At 44.0% G+C, this 21456-nt stretch overlaps 2 protein-coding genes across 2 annotated transcripts; both read left to right on the forward strand.

Annotated features, from left to right (window-relative positions):
• The first annotated feature begins 13218 nt into the window (after positions 1 to 13218).
• On the forward strand, positions 13219 to 13572 carry LOC147979020 (uncharacterized). Its single transcript, XM_087514988.1, has one exon. It carries the CDS (start codon positions 13219 to 13221, stop codon positions 13570 to 13572), a length of 354 nt encoding a protein of 117 aa, XP_087371114.1.
• Positions 13573 to 15959: 2387 nt separating this feature from the next.
• Positions 15960 to 20777, forward strand: LOC125543385 (putative ubiquitin-conjugating enzyme E2 38). Its single transcript, XM_048706710.2, has 7 exons — positions 15960 to 16114; positions 16236 to 16326; positions 16974 to 17372; positions 17497 to 17560; positions 18628 to 18767; positions 18848 to 19159; positions 20186 to 20777. Exons 1-7 carry the CDS (start codon positions 16104 to 16106, stop codon positions 20525 to 20527), a joined length of 1359 nt encoding a protein of 452 aa, XP_048562667.1. The 5' UTR covers positions 15960 to 16103; the 3' UTR covers positions 20528 to 20777.
• Positions 20778 to 21456: the final 679 nt, after the last annotated feature.

Below are 21456 nucleotides of genomic sequence, written 5' to 3' on the forward strand. Positions count from 1 at the left end.
AGTTATTATTTATTTCCTTATATCATGACAAATGTTTATTATTCATGATAGAATTGTATTAACTGGAAACATAATACATGTGTGAATACATAGACAAACAAAGTGTCACTAGTATGCCTCTACTTGACTAGCTCGTTGATCAAAGATGGTTATGTTTCCTAACCATAGACATGAGTTGTCATTTGATTAACGGGATCACATCATTAGGAGAATGATGTGATTGACTTGACCCATTTTGTTAGCTTAGCACTTGATCGTTTAGTTTGTTGCTATTGCTTTCTTCATGACTTATACATGTTCCTATGACTATGAGATTATGCAACTCCTGTTTACCGGAGGAACACTTTGTGTGCTACCAAACGTCAAAACGTAAATGGGTGATTATAAAGGTGCTCTACAGGTGTCTCTGAAGGTACTTGTTGGGTTGGCGTATTTCGAGATTAGGATTTGTCACTCCGATTGTCGGAGAGGTATCTCTGGGCCCTCTCGGTAATGCACATCACTTAAGCCTTGCAAGCATTGCAACTAAAGATTTAGTTGCGGGATGATGTATTACGAAACAAGTAAAGAGACTTGCCGGTAACGAGATTGAACTAGGTATTGAGATACCGACGATCGATCTCGGACAAGTAACATACCGATGACAAAAGGGAACAACGTGTGTTGTTATGCGGTTTGACCGATAAAGATCTTCGTAGAATATGTATGAGCCAATATGAGCATCCAGGTTCCGCTATTGGTTATTGACCGGAGACGTGTCTCAGTCATGTCTACATAGTTCTCGAACCCGTAGGGTCCGCACGCTTAAAGTTCGATGACGGTTATATTATGAGTTTATGTGTTTTGATGTACCGAAGGTAGTTCGGAGTCCCGGATGAGATCGGCGACATGACGAGGAGTCTTGAAATGGTCGAGACGTAAAGATCGATATATTAGACGACTATATTCGGACATCGGAAAGGTTCCGAGTGATTCGGGTATTTATCGGAGTACCGGGGAGTTACGGGAATTCGCCGGGGAGTGTATGGGCCTTATTGGGCTTTAGGGGAAAGAGAGAGAGGCAGGCCGCGCGCCCCCCAAGGCCTAGTCCGAATTGGACTAGGGGGAAGGGTTGCGCCCCCTCCTTCCTTCTCTTCTCTTTTCCCTTTCCTTCCCTCCTACTCCTACTACTTGGAAGGGCTCCTAGTTCTACTAGGAAAGGGGGAATCCTACTCCCGATGGGAGTAGGACACCCCTAGGGCGCGCCATAGAGAGGGCCGGCCCTCCCCCTCCTCCACTCCTTTATATACGGGGGCAGGGGGCACCCCAAAGACACAACAATTGATCTCTTGATCTCTTAGCCGTGTGTGGTGCCCCCCTCCACCATAATCCACCTCGATAATATCGTAGCGGTGCTTAGGCGAAGCCCTGCGTCGGTAGAACATCATCATCATCACCACACCTTCGTGCTGACGAAACTCTCCCTCAACACTGGGCTGGATCGGAGTTCGAGGGACGTCATCGGGCTGAACGTGTGCAGAACTCGGAGGTGCCGTATGTTCGGTACTTGGATCGGTCGGATCGTGAAGACGTACGGCTACATCAACCGCGTTGTCATAACGCTTCCGCTTTCGGTCTATGAGGGTACGTGGACAACACTCTCCCCTCTCGTTGCTATGCATCACCATGATCTTGCGTGTGCGTAGGAAATTTTTGAAATTACTGCGTTCCCCAACAGTGGCATCCGAGCCAGGTTTTATGCGTTGATGTAATATGCACGAGTAGAACACAAGTGAGTTGTGGGCGATATAAGTCATACTGCTTACCAGCATGTCACACTTTGGTTCGGCGGTATTGTTAGATGAAGTGGCCCGGACCGACATTACGCGTACGCTTACGCGAGACTGGTTTTACTGCCGTGCTATGCACACAGGTGGCTAGCGGGTGTCAGTTTCTCCAACTTTAGTTGAACCGAGTGTGGCTACGCCCGGTCCTTGCGAAGGTTAAAACAGCACCAACTTGACAAACTATTGTTGTGGTTTTGATGCGTAGGTAAGAACGGTTCTTGCTCAGCCCGTAGCAGCCACGTAAAACTTGCAACAACAAAGTAGAGGACGTCTAACTTGTTTTTGCAGGGCATGTTGTGATGTGATATGGTCAAGACGTGATGAGATATAAGTTGTTGTATAAGATGATCATGTTTTGTTGAAGTTATGAACAACTGGCAGAAGCCTTATGGTTGTCTCTTTATTGCATAAGATGCAAGCGCCAAATAATTGCTTTACTAGCAATAGTTGCAAGAGCAATAGTAGGCGAGACGACCATATGACGACACATTGATATAGATCAAGATGATGGAGATCATGGTGTCATGCCGGTGACGATGGAAATCATGACGATGCTTTGGAGATGGAGATCAAAGGCACAAGATGATGATGGCCATATCATGTCACATATTTTGATTGCATGTGATGTTTATCTTTTATACATCTTATTTTGCTTAGTTCGATGGTAGCTTTATAAGATGATCTCTCACTAATTATCAAGGTACAAGTGTTCTCCCTGAGTATGCACCGTTGCAAAAGTTCTTCGTGCTGAGACACCACGTGATGATCGGGTGTGATAGGCTCTACGTTCAAATACAACGGGTGCAAAACAGTTGCACACGTGGAATACTCAGGTTAAACTTGACAAGCCTAGCATATAACAGATATGGCCTTGGAACACTGAGACCGAAAGGTCGAGCGTGAATCATATAGTAGATATGATCAACATAGTGATGTTCACCATTGAAACTACTCCATCTCACGTGATGATCGCACATGGTTTAGTTGATATGGATCACGTGATCACTTAGAGGATTAGAGGGATGTCTATCTAAGTGGGAGTTCTTAAGTAATATGATTAATTGAACTTAAATTTATCATGAACTTAGTCCTGGTAGTATTAGCATATCTATGTTGTAGATCAATAGCTTGCGTTTAGCTCCCCTGTTTTATTTTTGATATATTCCTAGAGAAAACTAAGTTGAAAGATGTTAGTAGCAATGATGCAGATTGGATCCGTGATCTGAGGTTTATCCTCATTGCTGCACAGAAGAATTATGTCCTTGATGCATCGCTAGGTGACAAACCTATTGCAGGAGCAGATGCAGATGTTATGAACATTTGGCTAGCTCAATATGATGACTACTTGATAGTTTAGTGCACCATGCTTAAACGGCTTAGAATCGGGACTTCAAAGACGTTTTGAACGTCATGGACCATATGAGATGTTCCAGGAGTTGAAGTTAATATTTCAAGCAAACAACCGAGTTGAGAGATATGAAGTCTCCAACAAGTTCTATAGCTAAAAGATGGAGGAGAATAGCTCAAGCAGTGAGCATGTGCTCAGATTGTCTGGGTACTACAATCGTTGAATCAAGTGGGAGTTAATCTTCCAGATAAAATAGTGATTGACAGAATTCTCTAGTCACCATCACCAAGTTAGTAGAACTTCGTGATGAACTATAATATGCAAGGGATAACGGAAACAATTCCCAAGCTCTTCGTGATGCTGAAATCGACGAAGGTAGAAATCAAGAAAAATATCAAGTGTTGATGGTTGACAAAAACCACTAGTTTCAAGAAAAGGGCAAAGGGAAGAAGGGTAACTTCAAGAAGAACGGCAAGCAAGTTGCTGCTCAAGTGAAGAAGCCCAAGTCTGGACCTAAGCCTAAGACTGAGTGCTTCTACTGCAAAGGGACTGGTCACTAGAAGCGGAACTACCCCAAGTATTTGGTGGCTAAGAAGGATGGCGAGGTGAACAAAGGTATATTGGATGTACATGTTATTGATGTGTACTTTACTAGTATTTATAGCAACCCCTTGGTATTTGATACTAGTTCAGTTGCTAAGAGTAGTAACTTGAAACAGGAGTTGCAGAATGAATAGAGACTAGTTAAGGGTGAAGTGACGATGTGTATTGGAAATGGTTCCAAGATTGATATGATCATCATCGCACACTCCCTATACTTTCGGGATTAGTGTTAAACCTAAAATAAATGTAATTTAGTGTTTGCATTGAGCATGAATATGATTGGATCATGTGTATTGCAATACGGTTATTCATGTAAGTTAGAGAATAATTGTTGTTTTGTTTACACGAATAAAACCTTCTATGGTCATACACCTAATGAAAATGGTTTGTTGGATCTCGATCGCGGTGACACACATTTTCATAATATTGAAGCCAAAAGATGCAAAGTTAATAATGATAGTGCAACTTATTAGTGGCACTGCCGTTTAGGTCATATTGGTGTAAAGCGCATGAAGAAAATCCATGCCGATGGGCTTTTGGAATCACTTGATTATGAATCAATTGATGCTTGCAAACCATGCCTCATGGGCAAGATGACTAAGACTTCATTCTCCGGAACAATGGAGCGAGCAACAGATTTGATGGAAATCATACATACTGATGTATGTGGTCCGATGAATATTGAGGCTCGCGGCAGGTATCATTATTTTCTAATCTTCATAGATGATTTGAGCATATATGAGTATATCTACTTGATGAAACACAAGTCTGAAACATTTGAAAAGTTCAAAAGAATTTCAGAGTGAAGTGGAGAATCATCGTAACAAAAATAAAAGTTTCTATGATATGATCGCAGAAGTAAAATATTTGAGTTACGAGTTTGGTCTTCAGTTAAAACAATGTGAAATAGTTTCACTACTCACGCCACCTGGAACACCACAATGTAATGGTGTGTCCGAACGTCATAACCGTACTTTATTAGATATGGTGCGATCTATGATGTCTCTTACCGATTTACCACTATCATTTTGGGGTTATGCATTAGAGACAGCTACATTCACGTTAAATAGGGCACCATCTAAATCAGTTGAGACAACACCGTATGAACTATGGTTTGGTAAGAAACCTAAGCTGTCGTTTCTTAAAGTTTGAGGTTGCAATGCTTATGTGAAAAAGTTTCAACCTGATAAGCTCAAACCCAAATCGGATAAGTGCGTCTTCATAGGATACCCAAAAGAAAATGTTGGGTACACCTTCTATCACAGATCCGAAGGCAAGATATTCATTGCTGGGAATAGATCCTTTCTAGAGAAGGAGTTTCTCTCGAAAGAAGTGAGTGGGAGGAAAGTAGAACTTGATGAGGTAACTGTACCTGCTCCCTTATTGGAAAGTAGTTCATCACAGAAATCTGCTCCTGTGACTACTACACCAATTAGTGAGGAAGCTAATGGTGATGATCATGTAACTTTAGATCAAGTTACTACCGAACCTCGTAGGTAAATCAGAGTGAGATCCGCACCAGAGTGGTACGGTAATCCTGTTCTGGAGGTCATGTTACTTGACCATGATGAACCTACGAACTATGAGGAAGCAATGATGAGCCCAGATTCCGCAGAATGGCTTGAGGCCATGAAATCTGAGATGAGATCCATGTATAAGAACAAAGTATGGACTTTGATTGACTTGCCCAAAGATCGGTGAGCCATTGAGATTAAATGGATCTTTAAGAGGAAGACGGACGCTGATAGTAGTGTTACTATCTACAAAGCTAGAATTGTTGCAAAAGGTTTTCGACAAGTTCAAGGTGTTGACTACGATGAGAGTTTCTCACTCGTATCTATGCTTAAGTCTGTCCGAATCATGTTAGCAATTGTCATATTCTATGAAATCTGGCAAATGGATAAACAAAACTACATTCCTTAATGGATTTATTAAAGAAGAGTTGTATATGATGCAACCAGAAGGTTTTGTCAATCCTAAAGGTGCTAACAAAATATGCAAGCTCCAACGATCCATCTATGGACTAGTGCAAGCATCTCAGAGTTGGAATATACGCTTTGATAAGTTGATCAAAGCATATAGTTTTATAGAGACTTGCGGTGAAGTCTGTATTTATAAGAAAGTGAGTGGGAGCACTATAGCATTTCTGATAAGTATATGTGAATGACATATTGTTGATCGGAGATAATGTAGAATTATTCTGCAAAGCATAAAGGGGTGTTTGAAAGGAGTTCTTCAAAGAAAGACCTCGGTGAAGCTTCTTACATATTGAGCATCAAGATCTATAGAGATAGATCAAGACGCTTGATATGTTTTTCAATGAGTACATACCTTGACAAGATCTTGAAGTAGTTCAAAATGGAACAGTCAAAGAAAGAGTTCTTGCCTGTGTTACAAGGTGTGAAACTGAGTAAGACTCAAAGCCCGACCACGGCAGAAGATAGAAAGAGAATGAAAGTCATTCCCTATGCCTTGGCCATAGGTTCTACAAAATATGCCATGTTGTGTACCAGATCTATTGTATACCCTACACTGATTTTGGCAAGGGAGTACAATAGTGATCTAGGAGTAGATCATTGGACAGCGGTCAAAATTATCCTTAGTGGAATAAGGATATGTTTCTCGATTATGGAGGTGACAAAAAGGTTCGTCGTAAAGGGTTATGTCGATGCAAATTTTGACACTGATCCAGATGACTCTAAATCTCAATCTGGATACATATTGAAAGTGGGAGCAATTAGCTAGAGTAGCTCCGTGCAGAGCATTGTTGACATAGAAATTTGCAAAATACTTACAGATCTAAATGTGGCAGACCCGTTGACTAAACTTCTCTCACAAGCAACACATAATCACACCTTAGTACTCTTTGGGTGTTAATCACATAGCTATGTGAACTAGATTATTGACTCTAGTAAACCCTTTGGGTGTTTGTCACATGTCGATGTGAACTATGGGTGTTAATCACATGGTGATGTGAACTATTGGTATTAAATCACATGGCGATGTGAACTAGATTATTGACTCTAGTGCAAGTGGGAGACTGAAGGAAATATGCCCTAGAGGCAATAATAAAGTTATTATTTATTTCATTATATCATGATAAATGTTTATTATTCATGCTAGAATTGTATTAACCGGAAACATAAAACATGTGTGAATACATAGACAAATAGAGTGTCACTAGTATGCCTCTACTTGACTAGCTCGTTGATCAAAGATGGTTATGTTTCCTAACCATAGACATGAGTTGTCATTTGATTAATGGGATCACATCATTAGGATAATGATGTGATTGACTTGACCCATTTCGTTAGCTTAGCACTTGATCGTTTAGTTTGTTGCTATTGCTTTCTTCATGACTTATACATGTTCCTATGACTACGAGATTATGTAACTCCCGTTTACCGGAGGAACACTTTATGTGCTACCAAACGTCACAACATAACTGGGTGATTATAAAGGTGCTCTACAGATGTCTCCGAAGGTACTTGTTGGGTTGGCGTATTTCGAGATTAGGATTTGTCACTCCGATTGTCGGAGAGGTATCTCTGGGCCCTCTCGGTAATGCACATCACTTAAGCCTTGCAAGCATTGCAACTAAAGAGTTAGTTGCGGGATGATGTATTACGGAACGAGTAAAGAGACTTGCTGGTAACAAGATTGAACTAGGTATTGAGATACCGACGATCGAATCTCGGACAAGTAACATACCGATGACAAAAGGGAACAACGTATGTTGTTATGCGGTTTGACCGATAAAGATCTTTGTAGAATATGTAGGAGCCAATATGAGCATCCAGGTTCCGCTATTGGTTATTGACCGGAGACGTGTCTCAGTCATGTCTACATAGTTCTCGAACCCGTAGGGTCCGCACGCTTAAAGTTTGATGACAGTTATATTATGAGTTTATGTGTTTTGATGTACCGAAGGTAGTTCGGAGTCCCGGATGAGATCAGGGACATGACGAGGAGTCTTGAAATGATCGAGACGCAAAGATCGATATATTGGACGACTATATTCGGACATCGGAAAGGTTCCGAGTGATTCGGGTATTTATCGGAGTACCGGGGAGTTACGAGAATTCGCCGAGGAGTGTATGGGCCTTATTGGGCTTTAGGGGAAAGAGAGAGAGGCAGGCCGCGCGCCCCCCAAGGCCTAGTCTGAATTGGACTAGGGGGAAGGGATGCGCCCCCTCCTTCCTTCTCTTCTCTTTTCCCTTTCCTTCCCTCCTACTCCTACTACTTGGAAGGGCTCCTATTTCTACTAGGAAAGGGGGAATCCTACTCCTGGTGGGAGTAGGACTCCCCTAGGGCGCGCCGTAGAGAGGGCCGGCCCTCTCCGTCCTCCACTCCTTTATATACGGGGGCAGGGGGCACCCCAAAGACACAACAATTGATCTCTTAGCCGTGTGCGGTGCCCCCCTCCACCATAATCCACCTCGAATATCGTAGCGGTGCTTAGGCGAAGCCCTGCGTCGGTAGAACATCATCATCGTCACCACGCCCTCGTGTTGATGAAACTCTCCCTCAACACTCGGCTGGATCGGAGTTCGAGGGACATCATCGGGCTGAACGTGTGCAGAACTCGGAGGTGCCGTACGTTCGGTACTTGGATCGGTCGGATCGTGAAGACGTATGACTACATCAACCACGTTGTCATAACGCTTCCGCTTTTGGCCTACGAGGGTACGTGGACAACACTCTCCCCTCTTGTTGCTATGCATCACCATGATCTTGCGTGTGCATAGGAAATTTTTGAAATTACTATGTTCCCCAACACATGCATATACTAGTCTTCTGGTTAGCCTTAAGTAGATCTCACATAGAGTATAAAAAGGTACGTAGTGTACAGTACTAGTACTCCAATCCTTAGCAGAAACCACGGGGCTTTAAACCTGTAACCCGGCAATAGACTCTTTCTGGGACTCGGCAGATTAGACAGCAGAAATTGTTGTTGGTCTCGAACCGGACTCGGCGGATCAGACAACATTTTGACAGTTTGCTGGACTCGAAGTACAAACAAAGTCAATCCTCCGTTGGTTTCGATAGATCGCTTCGCATCGCCGGCGGCGCACAAAACGTCAAACCCTAATTATTTTTCATCTCAATCTGGTATCTGGTATTCTGTCCACTCGTCGTGTAGATGACGTAGATCCTTTGCACTAGCTTTTTTTCCTTTTTATCTAGCACACATCATGAGCTTCTCGATCCCTGAAGAGATCCCTCCAAGAACTCATCACCACCGTGCGCGCGCCCCACGGTGGGCGCCAACTGTTGTGGAATTGTCACGGCAGATGTCCTACTGTGAGGACTTAGTCGTGAGGCCAACACATCTATGTGGTAGCTTGAGAGGGGTTGAGCGGAATTGAGAAACTCAACACAAGACAAAGGTTTAGACAGCTTCGGGCCCCGGGAAACATCATCCGGTAACAACCCTACATGCTGTTTGTGAAGGAAATATGCCCTAGAGGCAATAATAATGTTATTATTTTATTTCCTTATAGCATGATAAATGTTTATTATTCATGCTAGAATTGTATTATCCGGAAACATAATACTTGTGTGAATACATAGACAAACTAAACGTCACTAGTATGCCTCTACTTGACTAGCTTGTTAATCAAAGATGGTTATGTTTCCTAACCATAGACATGTGTTGTCATTTGATTAACGGGGTCACATTATTAGGAGAATGATGTGATTGACATGACCCATTCCATTAGCTTAGCACCCGATCGTTTAGTATGTTGCTATTGCTTTCTTCATGACTTATACATGTTCCTATGACTATGAGATTATGCAACTCCCGTTTGCCGGAGGAACACTTTGTGTGCTACCAAACGTCACAACGTAACTGGGTGATTATAAAGGAGCTCTACAAGTGTCTCCAAAGGTAAATGTTGGGTTGGCGTATTTCGAGATTAGGATTTGTCACTCTGATTGTCGGAGAGGTATCTCTGGGCCCTCTCGGTAATGCACATCACATAAGCCTTGCAAGCATTGCAACTAATGAGTTAGTTGCGAGATGATGTATTACGAAACGAGTAAAGAGACTTGCCGGTAACGAGATTGAACTAGGTATTGAGATACCGACGATCGAATCTCGTGCAAGTAACATACCGATGACAAAGGGAACAACGTATGTTGTTATGCGGTCTGACCGATAAAGATCTTCGTAGAATATGTGGGAGCCAATATGAGCATCCAGGTTCCGCTATTGGTTATTGACCGGAGACGTGTCTCGGTCATGTCTACATTGTTCTCGAACCCGTAGGGTCCGCACGCTTAAGGTTTCGATGACAGTTATATTATGAGTTTATGAGTTTTGATGTACCGAAGTTAGTTCCGAGTCCCAGATGTGATCAAGGACATAACGAGGAGTCTCAAAATGGTCGAGACATAAAGATTGATATATTGGACGGCTATATTCGGACACCGAAAGTGTTCCGGGTGATTTCGGAGAAAACCGGAGAGCCGGAGGGTTACCGGAACCCCCCCCGGGAGAAGTAATGGGCCATATGGGCCTTAGTGGAGAGAGAGAGAGGGGCAGCCAGGGTGGGCCGCGCGCCTCCTCCCCCCTGGTCCGAATTGGACTAGGAGAGGGGGGCGGCGCCCCCCTTTCCTTCTCCCTCCCCACTTCCTTCCCCCTCCTAGTAGGAGTCCTACTCCTACTAGGAGGAGGACTCCTCCTTGGCGCGCCATAGGGCCGGCTGGCCTCCTCCCCTTGCTCCTTTATATACGGGGGCAGGGGGCACCCCTAGACACACAAGTTGATCCACGTGATCGTTTTCTTAGACGTGTGTGGTGCCCCCTTCCACCATAATCCTCGATAATATTTTGTAGTGGTGCTTAGGCGAAGCCCTGCGACAGTTGAACATCAAGATCGTCACCACGCCGTCGTGCTGACGGAACTCTTCCCCGACACTTTGCTGGATCGGAGTCCGGGGATCGTCATCGAGCTGAACGTGTGCTAGAACTCAGAGGTGCCGTACGTTCGGTGCTTGGATCGGTCAGATCGGGAAGACGTACGACTACTTCCTCTACGTTGTGTCAACACTTCCGTTGCCGGTCTACGAGGGTACGTAGACAACACTCTCCCCTCTCGTTGCTATGCATCACCATGATCTTGTGTGTGCGTAGGAATTTTTTTGAAATTACTACGTTCCCCAACAGTTTGTGGCTAGGTCTCATTATCATCACGAGGGAGTCGCCGTAAACCGGCTCTCCCAGTTATGTCTAACCCTTAAGATTATTTTCCTCTTGCTTGTCCCTTCTTTGGGGAGCCCTGCTCCTCCTTATATAAGTTAGAGGGGCGGGTTACATGTGGAGTCCTATTAGGATTAGGACTAGTCTACCTTCTAATACAAACCGGATACAAGTACGGGTCTTAACTCCTTGTAAGGTAAATGTTCGTCACGCCTTTCCTCTTAAACTGGCCTACCATTAACATAAACCGGCCTTCTGGGCCTTGGGCCTTGGGCCTTGTCATCCATCTGTTCCGCCAGCCGGGTTACCAGTGAGTCATAATGTTCAGTCAGGTTGCTTGTAAACCGTATGGTCAGTGCGGGTCGCCGGTGAATCGCCAAGTCCGGCCGGGTTATACTTCCGGTCGGGTTACTCCGCGGGGTATATCCCCGACACCTTGTGTGCTATCAAACGTCCCAACGTAATTGGCTGATTATAAAGATGCTCTACATGTATCTTTGAAGGTGTTTGTTGGGTTGCATAGATCGAGATTAGGATTTGTCACTCTGAGTATCGGAGAGGTTTCTCTGGGCCCTCTCGGTAATGCACATCATGATAAGCCTTACAAGCAATGTGACTAATGAGTTAGTTACGGGATGATGCATTACGAAATGAGTTAAAGAGACTTGCCGGTAACGAGATTGAACTAGGTATGAAGATACCGACGATAGAATGTCGGGCAAGTAACATACCGATGACAAAGGGAATAATGTATGTTGTTGTCATTGTGGTTTGACCGATAAAGATCTTCGTAGAATATGTGGGAACCAATATGAGCATCTAAGTTCCGCTATTGGTTATTGACCGGAGAGGAGTCACGGTCATGTCTACATAGTTCTCGAACCCGTAGGGTCCGCACGCTTAACGTTCGATGATGATTTGTATTGTATGAGTTATGTGATTTGGTGACCGAATGTTGTTCGGAGTCCTGGATGATATCACAGACATGACGAGGAGTCTCGAAATAGTCAAGAGGTAAAGATTGATATATTGGATGATAGTATTCGGACACCGAAAGTGTTCCGGAATGTATCGGGTACATATCGGAGTACCAGGGGGGGTACCGGAACCCCCCGGGGGAAGATATGGGCCATATGGGCCATAGGAGGGGGGCACACCATCCCACAAAGGGGTGGCATGCCCCCCACAGGGAAGGGGGCCGAATTGGACTAGGGGAGGTTCTCCTCCCCTCTCTCTTTCCCCCTTCGGTAAAAGGAAAGGGGGGGCGAATCCAACTAGGAGCCCAAGTAGGATTCCTCCTACTTGGGCGCGCCTAGGGCCGGCCTCCTCCCCCTCCCTTCTTTATATACGTGGGGAGGCGGCGCCTACAACACACATCAATTGTTCCAAGCCATGTGCGGCGCCCCCTCCATAGTTTACGCCTCTGATCATATTCACGTAGTGCTTAGGCCAAGCCCGACGCGGATCACTTCACCATCACCGTCACCACACCATTGTACTGACGAAACTCTCCCTAGACACTTTGCTGGATCAAGAGTTCGAGCAACGTCATCGAGCTGAACGTGTGCAGAACTCGGAGGTGCCGTACGTTCGGTGCTTGATCGGTCAGAACAAGAAGAAGTTCGACTACATCAACCGCGTTAACAAACGCTTTCGCTTTTGGTCTACGAGGGTACATGGACACACTCTCCCCCTCTCGTTGCTATGCATATCCTAGATAGATCTTGCGTGAGCGTAGGATTTTTTTTGAAATTGCATGCTACGTTCCCCAACAGTTGCATCGGGCGCGGCGCCACGATGCAGTTACCTGATGAAAAAACTACCATCGGGCATGGCCGCGTCTTGGCTCCTCCGACTTCATCTCCAAGTCTCCTGGTTGTCTTCTGGTTCAAGAAAAATCATCACGAAGGTTTTATTCCGTTGGGACTCCATTTGGTATTCCTTTTCTGCGAAACTCAAAAACAAGAAAAAAACAGGAACGAGCACTGGGCTCTAGGTTAATAGCTTAGTCCCAAAAATAATATAAAACAGTATATTATTGCATATAAAACATCCAAAACAGATAATATAATAGCATGGAACAATCAACAATTATAGATACGTTGGAGACGTATCAGTGTGCCATGACATCCTCTACCACTACCACCTGGCCACAAGGCCCTGCGAGCGTTTCGCCAGTTTATCAACATCCCCGACTACAGTTTCGCTACAGTGGACACCAACAAAGATGTACAAATGCTCAAGGTTTCGGGCTTGGCCTGCCGGAATCTTGTCGACATCCATGACCACTACACGGTTTGGGGGAACACAAAGAACAATCAGGACTCCCTGGTTGACCTCACCTCGGCCATCATCGACCCCTACTACATGAAGATGATGGATGATAGCAAGAAGGACAAGATCACCTGGCATAGTGCCTCGGAGCAGATACTGGATGAAGAACACGTCAAGTACGCGGCCAAGGACGCATACACAAGTTATGAGATGTACAAGCGGATCAAGTACGCAGGCAAGTGCCTTCGTCCTGCCCCGGACGAGGGATCAAGCCACAGAGCAGCGACGACAGCATCACAAGAAGTAGATGATTAGATGATTGTTTCTCCTAGTTTAGAATGCATGTAATTGTTTATTGAGGTGTGTGTGCGATTGTTTTGTATAGTTACTTATGTAATTGGATGTTTATTTTGATTATATATGTTGTTCTATTGTAGACAGGACAAATCACATCGCACACGGAGTAAACTAAGGAACCCGTCAGTGATGATTTCATCAATCACTGGCAATTGTATACCAACAAGCGTTTGTCCACAACACACACGACTTATTAGCAACAATCATTAGTGTTATTATCGGTCTTCACACATATTTTTGATTACGACCTATTTCCCACGCATCACACACATCTTGTTAAGTTGAACCGTTTCTGTTGTCTTGGCTCATCGCAAACAATTCATCCAAGTAAATTGTATGTCATATATCACACACACCTTGATCTGGCTGGCCGTTTTTGTTGTGTTGCTTAATCGCAAATAATTCATCTGAGTGAACTGTATGCCGTATATCGCACACACCTTCATCTGGCTGACCATTTCTGTTGTTATGCTCATCGCAAATGGTTCGTATGGATCAATCGTACGCCATGTATCGCACGCACAACTCTAATCTGAATCATGTTTGATGCCTCCGCCATCGCAAACTGTTCATGTCATTTTTGACGGTTTTCTTACACCATTGTTTGCGATTAACGCATCGCATACAGTTTCATCGAAGGGTCTCTGATTGTACTGTCGCGTTAGGACCATCCTGCAGTAGTGATACCACCCTCGGAGACTGTCACGATCACCTATACTTATGGGTTATCAGTCTCCGACTCCACACCTGGACCGTCTACACCACGCCTCGTATGTCGAGCAAAGGAGCGTGAAGGGCCAAGCCAACATCCGCAACATTACTGAATTGGAGAATGATTAGCAGGTATGATTTTCTCTCACACGTCTTAGCTGTGAGGGGTGCCAGATCTGGATTTCAATGAGGTATCTAGGTACTACCCGGCTAGATTCTTTCAACGATAATGACTTCTCCTTGGTAAGCTACTTTAGAGGCCCGTAAAGTTGCATATCAGTGATGTAGCCGCGTCGAGCTCAAGTGAAGAGGTGGCTGCTACAGTGGTGACGTGTGTTGGAGTCAAGCTTAAGGATGTCGTCGGTCATGATTGTAAATTTGTTTTTGGTTGATGATCCTTTGTGGTAAGCTAGTGTTTTGCTGTCTTTTCAATTTCATTAGGTCGATATCAATATCCATGTGGCTTATACTTTATTATTTATTATATGAATAACACACGTATTATCATGTAGAATACAACAACAATTATCTCACCACATATTTAGGAACATTTAGGCCTCCTTTGGTTTAGAGGAATCTTATAGGAATTTCATAGGATAGGATTTCTATAGGAAAAATTCCTTTAGAGCCCTTTGGTATGTAGGAATGAAATCCTATTTCTGTGGAGGAATTCTTCCTATCCTCCACATTTCATAGGAAAATAAACATTAGGCTAGACTCAATGGAAAAAATCCTATGATGTGAACCAAAAAGCATCTCCTTTTCTATTCCTAGTCATAGGATTTGAGGTACATGTCATCTCATTTTCTATGACTTTCCTATTCCTATGATTTTCCTACCTTATAAACCAAAAGAGGCCTTAGGCCTCATTTGGTTTAGAGGAATTTCATAATAATTCTAGAGGATAGGATTCTTATAGGATTTTTTTCCTTTAGAGCCATTTGGTTCATAGGAATAGATTCCTATTCCTACATAGGATTGGTTCCTATCCTCCACATTTCATAGGAAAATAAAAAAGAGTCTAGACTCAATGGAAAAATTCCTTTGTTGTCAACCAAATGATATCTTATTTCCTATTTCTACTTATAGGATTTGAGATACATGTCATCTCATTTCCTACAAGATTCCTATTCCTATGATAATCCTATCCTATGAACTAAAAGAGGCCTTAGTTATAAAAAGATAAGACTAAAAAATAACCATCGTAGTACACCATTTTTTATTATCTTTTCTAAATTATCATGTGCCGAACTTAAGATAAGACAGTATCGCCCTTAGTAAACATCAACTTGTGAAATCAAGCCTAACGCTCCGGTTTTTCAGCCTTTCCAAACCCATAAACATAGGCTAAACCGGTAGCCGCCGACCCGGTCCAGCTCGTCCACCCTGACATACCGGGTCCACCGTCAATACCAACCCTGACTCGTGGGCAAGCGCGTCGCCGTCGCGGAACCTAACCTTCCTCCCCTCTTCCCCTCCCCTCACGCCAGGACTCAACCCGACCCGCTGACACGTGGGCCTGGAACGGTGTTCCCTCCACCGTGGCCCCAGGCTACAGCGAGCGAGTGCGGCGCGCCTAGGAGCGCCAGTGCGGTGGGTCCCAGGACTCTGCCAACCCCCCGGGCCAAATAGATCGGTACGGCCACGCGTTCCCCTTCCCCTCTCGCAGTCTCGCCTCGCTTCTCCTCCGTCGCACCCGCGCACTCCGCCCGAGCTCCCACCCCACCCCGCCTCCTACCCCTCTCGCGGCGCCCCCGGCCTGGCCTCCGCCGGCGGCCATGGACACCGAGTACGGCACCTCCTCCCCGTCGCCGCCGCCGCCGCGATCGGACGGCGCCTCAACTTTTTGGTTGTTTTTTTAATCTTTTCGCCGTTGGGTGATCGGCTTAAGGGGTATTGTTCCCGTGCAGGTGCCGCGGGCCGCAGCAGGGGGGCTCGTCCTGCTGGGCGACGGGCGCGGCGGCTTGGAGTTCATCGCAGCAGAAGCGCCAGCGATGCGAGGTAATTTCGCCCGGTTCGTGGGGTTCCGTTCGTTCCGCGTTCCCCAGTTGATTTTGGTTTTCTCCGCACCGAACGCGGTGCGCGGCCTTGGATTTTCGCGTGCCAAGTCCCTACGTTGCGCCCGAGGTGTCGCGTTTAGGGTTTTGTTCAGTCGGAATTGGGGTTTTTATGCGGTGAGAAGCCGCGATCTCGACACTAGGGTTTCGAGTTTTGGGCGGAAATTTAGGAGGGTTTATAGGTCTTTATTGGGGTTAATTTCTTAATTATGTCCGGGATTTGAGGGGTTTGTGGATGCGATCTTGCGGCGCGTACCCTTTGTCAGGTCGTTGATGCAATGCCGGTCATAATTGGCTTAGGTCTACGACCAATTTGATCTGTTTGAAGATTTTAGGGGTGTCGGTGCCATCTGCATGCCATAAGTTCCGATCTTTGTGTGTTTCTGTTATTCTGATCGTCTTTTCTGTTATTTCTTATCTTATCTGTATGGTTCGGATCATGAGGATGGGATTTCCGTTTAATTATATCACAAACAATACTAATTAGACATCACATAGTTAATTGCGGAATGAAGTACTCTGCTAGTTTTAGTTTCACCATACAACAGCATAATTACCTCTGTTTTCTACTGACATGTCACTATCTAACAGGGTTCTTCCAGCGACCAAGTTGGATCCAGCACAAGTGCTTCTGTGCAAATGTCTGAATCAGAGCTACCAGATACTGATTACGTAGAAAATGAGGAAGAGGATTACTATATGGATGATGATGATGATTGTGATGATGAAAACGGCGATGACTCTGAATATGAATTCGATGAAGCTGACTTTAATCAGCAGCTTGCTGATAAATTTGATGATTTAGATCTGCCTCCAGGTGTGGAGGCTACTGTACCATGGCTTCAGAAACTTGCAGCCAATGACGAGCAGGACGGAGCGTCAGATGAGTTAGTTGAGGATGAAATTACAAGGAAATATAAGGCATTTCAACAATTCTACACTGTTCAAAATTTCTCTGACCACCATTATGCTAATAAATCAGTGGGGAAGGTAATGTGTTGAATTAATTGATTTCACACATTATGCTCATTTTGTATACGAATCCCTTCTTATTTTATTTTATTCTTGCGGAGCGTGTGATACTTACGTCTTGTTCATGTGCATATTATTTCAGACAAGCAGGGAATGGGCAAAGAGAATTCAACATGACTGGAAACTTTTAGAGAAAGATCTACCAGGTTAGCTGTTAACAACTCGGTTTCTCTCTTTAGATTTCTGTAAGTTAACTATTCAGTTTTACCAATAATAAGTGGGACAAAGGTATATTCCACTTAAAATTTAACCTAGCACCTCCATAACACTCTGGTGAACTAGATTTTCTCTAGCCAACACAATTGGCTCTACTGCTTGCATGCGCCTTTTGTCATGTTCTTATGAGTGTCCAAGGTAGAAATTTAGGTTCTTGGGGCACACGAACCATAACCCCTTTAGCCTACTTAAGGCTCATAAAGGACATCAGTCTTTCAAGCTTATCTCGTAATATAATGCATGCATGGAGAGTTAATGTACATCTATTGACCTTGTTATTCAATTCTCCGTGCTGCACACTTAAGTATGTCTGCACAGGGTGCACAAGACCATCATCCCATCATTTGATAGAAGTATAATATTGTAATTTTTATGTGGCTTTCTCTATTTTATAGGTTTCTTAATTGTTTTATCTGATTAAACTGCTTAAAAATGGATGTATTCATTGTTCTTGTGATATATTTACACACTTAGGGTTATAATCTTAGTAGAACTGTCAATTTATGGAAGCATTCTACTTTATGCTCTAAGCTTATTAAGTATCTCTGTACAATCTTAAGATTTTGGAGTGAGTTCTGAAATCTATTAGATCTGGACTTATACTTAATGTTAATCTAGTGTGGCTAAAACAATTCAATGATTTGTTTGGCATCGGTTTTGCGTAGCTTTGTACTGAATGACTAGTGAGGCTTAAATGGCATATTTGATTTCTAATACCCAGTCAATGCTGTGAGCCCTAGAATCTTTCATCCAACAGTGGGGACAATAACACCAAAATAATACATAAATGAATTTGAGATCTGGATAAATAATCAAATCCCACGGCTAATTGGCAGCTAAATTTGCTCTACGAAATTTAGTTATTTCTCATTTGACTTAGCACTAGCAAACGGATTGATTATGAAGTTGAGCAAGCTATGGCTTATTTATTGCACCTTTTCAGTATACTTTCTCTCCAATCAGAAGTATAAATTGTGAAAACTACTCTTTTTTGTAGCTTCTATCTTTGTCCGTGTTGCTGAAGATAGAATGGATCTTCTTAGGGCTGCGATTATTGGCCCTAAGGGAACACCCTATCATGATGGTCTCTTCTTCTTTGATGCACATTTTACCTCTAATTATCCTTCAGAGCCTCCGGTACGTAAGCTTTTAGCATTTCTCTTTATGTGATTATATTTATCATTTTACTAAAATGCTTAACATTGATGGTGCTGCAGTTGGTGTATTACCATTCTGGAGGGCTTCGACTTAATCCGAACTTGTATAATTGTGGAAAAGTCTGCCTTAGCCTCCTTGGTACCTGGAGTGGTAGTGGTTGCGAGAAGTGGAACTCAGCTCACTCAACCATGCTGCAGGTGCTTGTGTCCATTCAGGCTCTCATTTTGAATGAGAAGCCATACTTCAATGAACCGGGATATGCAGGCTCTGCGAATACCACAACTGGACAACAGCATTCTGTAGAGTATAACAAGACCACATTTCTGCACTCCTGTAGGACTATGCTGTATTCACTTAGAAGGCCTCCGGAGGTAATGTTTTGCTATATGTACCTACAGTTCTGGCTGTTAACGGGCAAAAACAAAATAATAGTCTCTCTCCTGTCCTTTTAATGCATGCTGAAACAAGAAACTTACTCGTGACATGCTAGACTATTAGAGATTAGCCCTTTTATTTCCTCAAATTTCTGGATCTTCCAGTGGTTTACTGCATTTGCTGCGGTTATATGCTTGAATATGCTATATGAAGGTTTGTTTCATCATCAATGTTCTAAAACACTGGCTGGTGTGCGCTTGGTCAGTCCCACCTTGTAGTGGATTTTGGGTGGGCCTTTGGGCTTGTTCCAGTTTAGGCCTAAATAAGCAGCCAGCCTTGTACATGATTACCTGAGTAATGCAATGCCTGGTTACTCATTTTTTCGTATTCTTAGTCGGCAAGGGCAGCTTGATACCTAGTAGTATGCATACTTGACTGAATGAATGGAGTTTAAGAAAATTTTCGGTATGCAAAGACGGCCATATATCTACAGAACAAAATGATCTATCTACAGAACAAAATGATAAGTACTACTCCCTCCGTTCCTAAATATTTGTCTTTCTAGACATTTCAAATGACTACTACATACGGATGTATGTAGACATATTTTAGAGTGTAGATTCACTCATTTTGCTCCGTATGTAGTCACTTGTTAAAATGACTAGAAAGACAAGTATTTAGGAACGGAGGGAGTAGAAGATAGGAATGTAGGATGTGACATGCCGCAGCTTCTTTTTTGGACAGACCAAACATATTATAGATTTATAGCCAAGGGGAAGAACATGCAGGTGTGCTGAGTATTCCCTGATCCTGGTTTAATAGTATTTTATCCTGTTTCTGTTACTATAGAAAGAGGTCATTCTGATCCTGATTAACGGGAAGGTGCTTCCTATGTGATAAGTTTTAATTTAATTTTGCAAGATGACATCCCTTATTTGTAATTACCAGACAGTTAAGTCACATGGAACTCTATTATCTACTGCTTTTTAGTAACCTTCCTTTGTTGTTGGCTCTACTTGCAGCACTTTGGAGACCTTGTCGCCGGCCACTTCCGGGAACGCGGACGCACCATTCTGGCAGCATGCAAACACTACCTAGAGGGTAACATGGTTGGATCGGAGGTCCCCGAAGAGGAAGAAGCGGAATACGACGGCACTGGAGCATCTAGCAGCAGCAGCAGCAGTAGCAGCAGTGTACCAAAGAAGCAACAAGTGATGAGGGTGGATCCTCTGGGTAGGCGCACTCAGTTCACTGACAACCTCAAGACGCTGTTTGAAGATCTTCTGATGGAGTTCAACGTGAAGGGCGCTGACACTAGGAAGTTCCTGGAAGACAAGGTTAAGAAGAACCTGCCCGCAGCCTGAAGACTGCGTGCGCAGGTAGGAGATAATTTGCCTGGTAATGGGGGTGATAGCTGCAGGCTCCCTAACTAGAAATAGGTAACAAGGTGGTGGTAGTAGTTTGCTTTCCTGAGTGCAGGGAAGATTTTGTAGATAAGTAGCGACTTTCAGTAATTGTTGGAACTCGAACTTATTCACCGGAGGAATGACCTGAATCAACCGAGTGCCGATTCTGACGGTACCCTATTCAAGTTAGGCATATAATATTATATTATACCTAAAGCGTATTTTGCATCTCGTACGCCAGATGCACAGTTGAATGCCCCCTGCTCCTGCTCATTGCATCAGTAATCATCAGTTGCTTGTTCCATAGTCCTGGGATCTCTGAGCCGCAAGTTTTCTGGGAGAACTGTGGCACGTAAAGTCCCACTAGCTACAGTACTTTGCTAGCTTCACGGTGTGCACCGTTGGAATGGAAGACACAGGTGCGGCGATGCCCAGTCCGACATCCAGGGACGCGGGGAACCACCTGACTACCCGTGCCGCCGCCTGATCGACTTCAGCGCAGTCAACCAGCCTACGTGCATGCTATTCAACAACCAAAAAATTTACAGCACGACCAGACCAGATGCCACGTGCATTCTATGTAGCCGCGTCAACAACCACCAATCTCTTTTCTCAAACAAGTCATTTTCATTAATATAAGAAAGAACCAATAGGAAAACCACACCCACCGGCGCAGGCAGATCTTCGAGCAGCATTGCTACACACACGACATTCCTTGCACGATTTATGGACGACAGAGCCAGCTGAGCCTTTAATCACATCTGATGCGTGGATTTGCACCGTTGGATCATCGGTCGTGCAAGCATCGTCCACGGACTGTCGTTCGTCAAGTAGTTTCGATCTTCGAGCAGCCCATAATAGCCAGACCATGTGACGACACACTGCCA

Source organism: Triticum urartu, chromosome 3A (assembly GCF_056163025.1).
Source record: "Triticum urartu cultivar PI428250 chromosome 3A, HENAU_Tu73, whole genome shotgun sequence".
Taxonomy (NCBI): domain Eukaryota; kingdom Viridiplantae; phylum Streptophyta; class Magnoliopsida; order Poales; family Poaceae; genus Triticum; species Triticum urartu.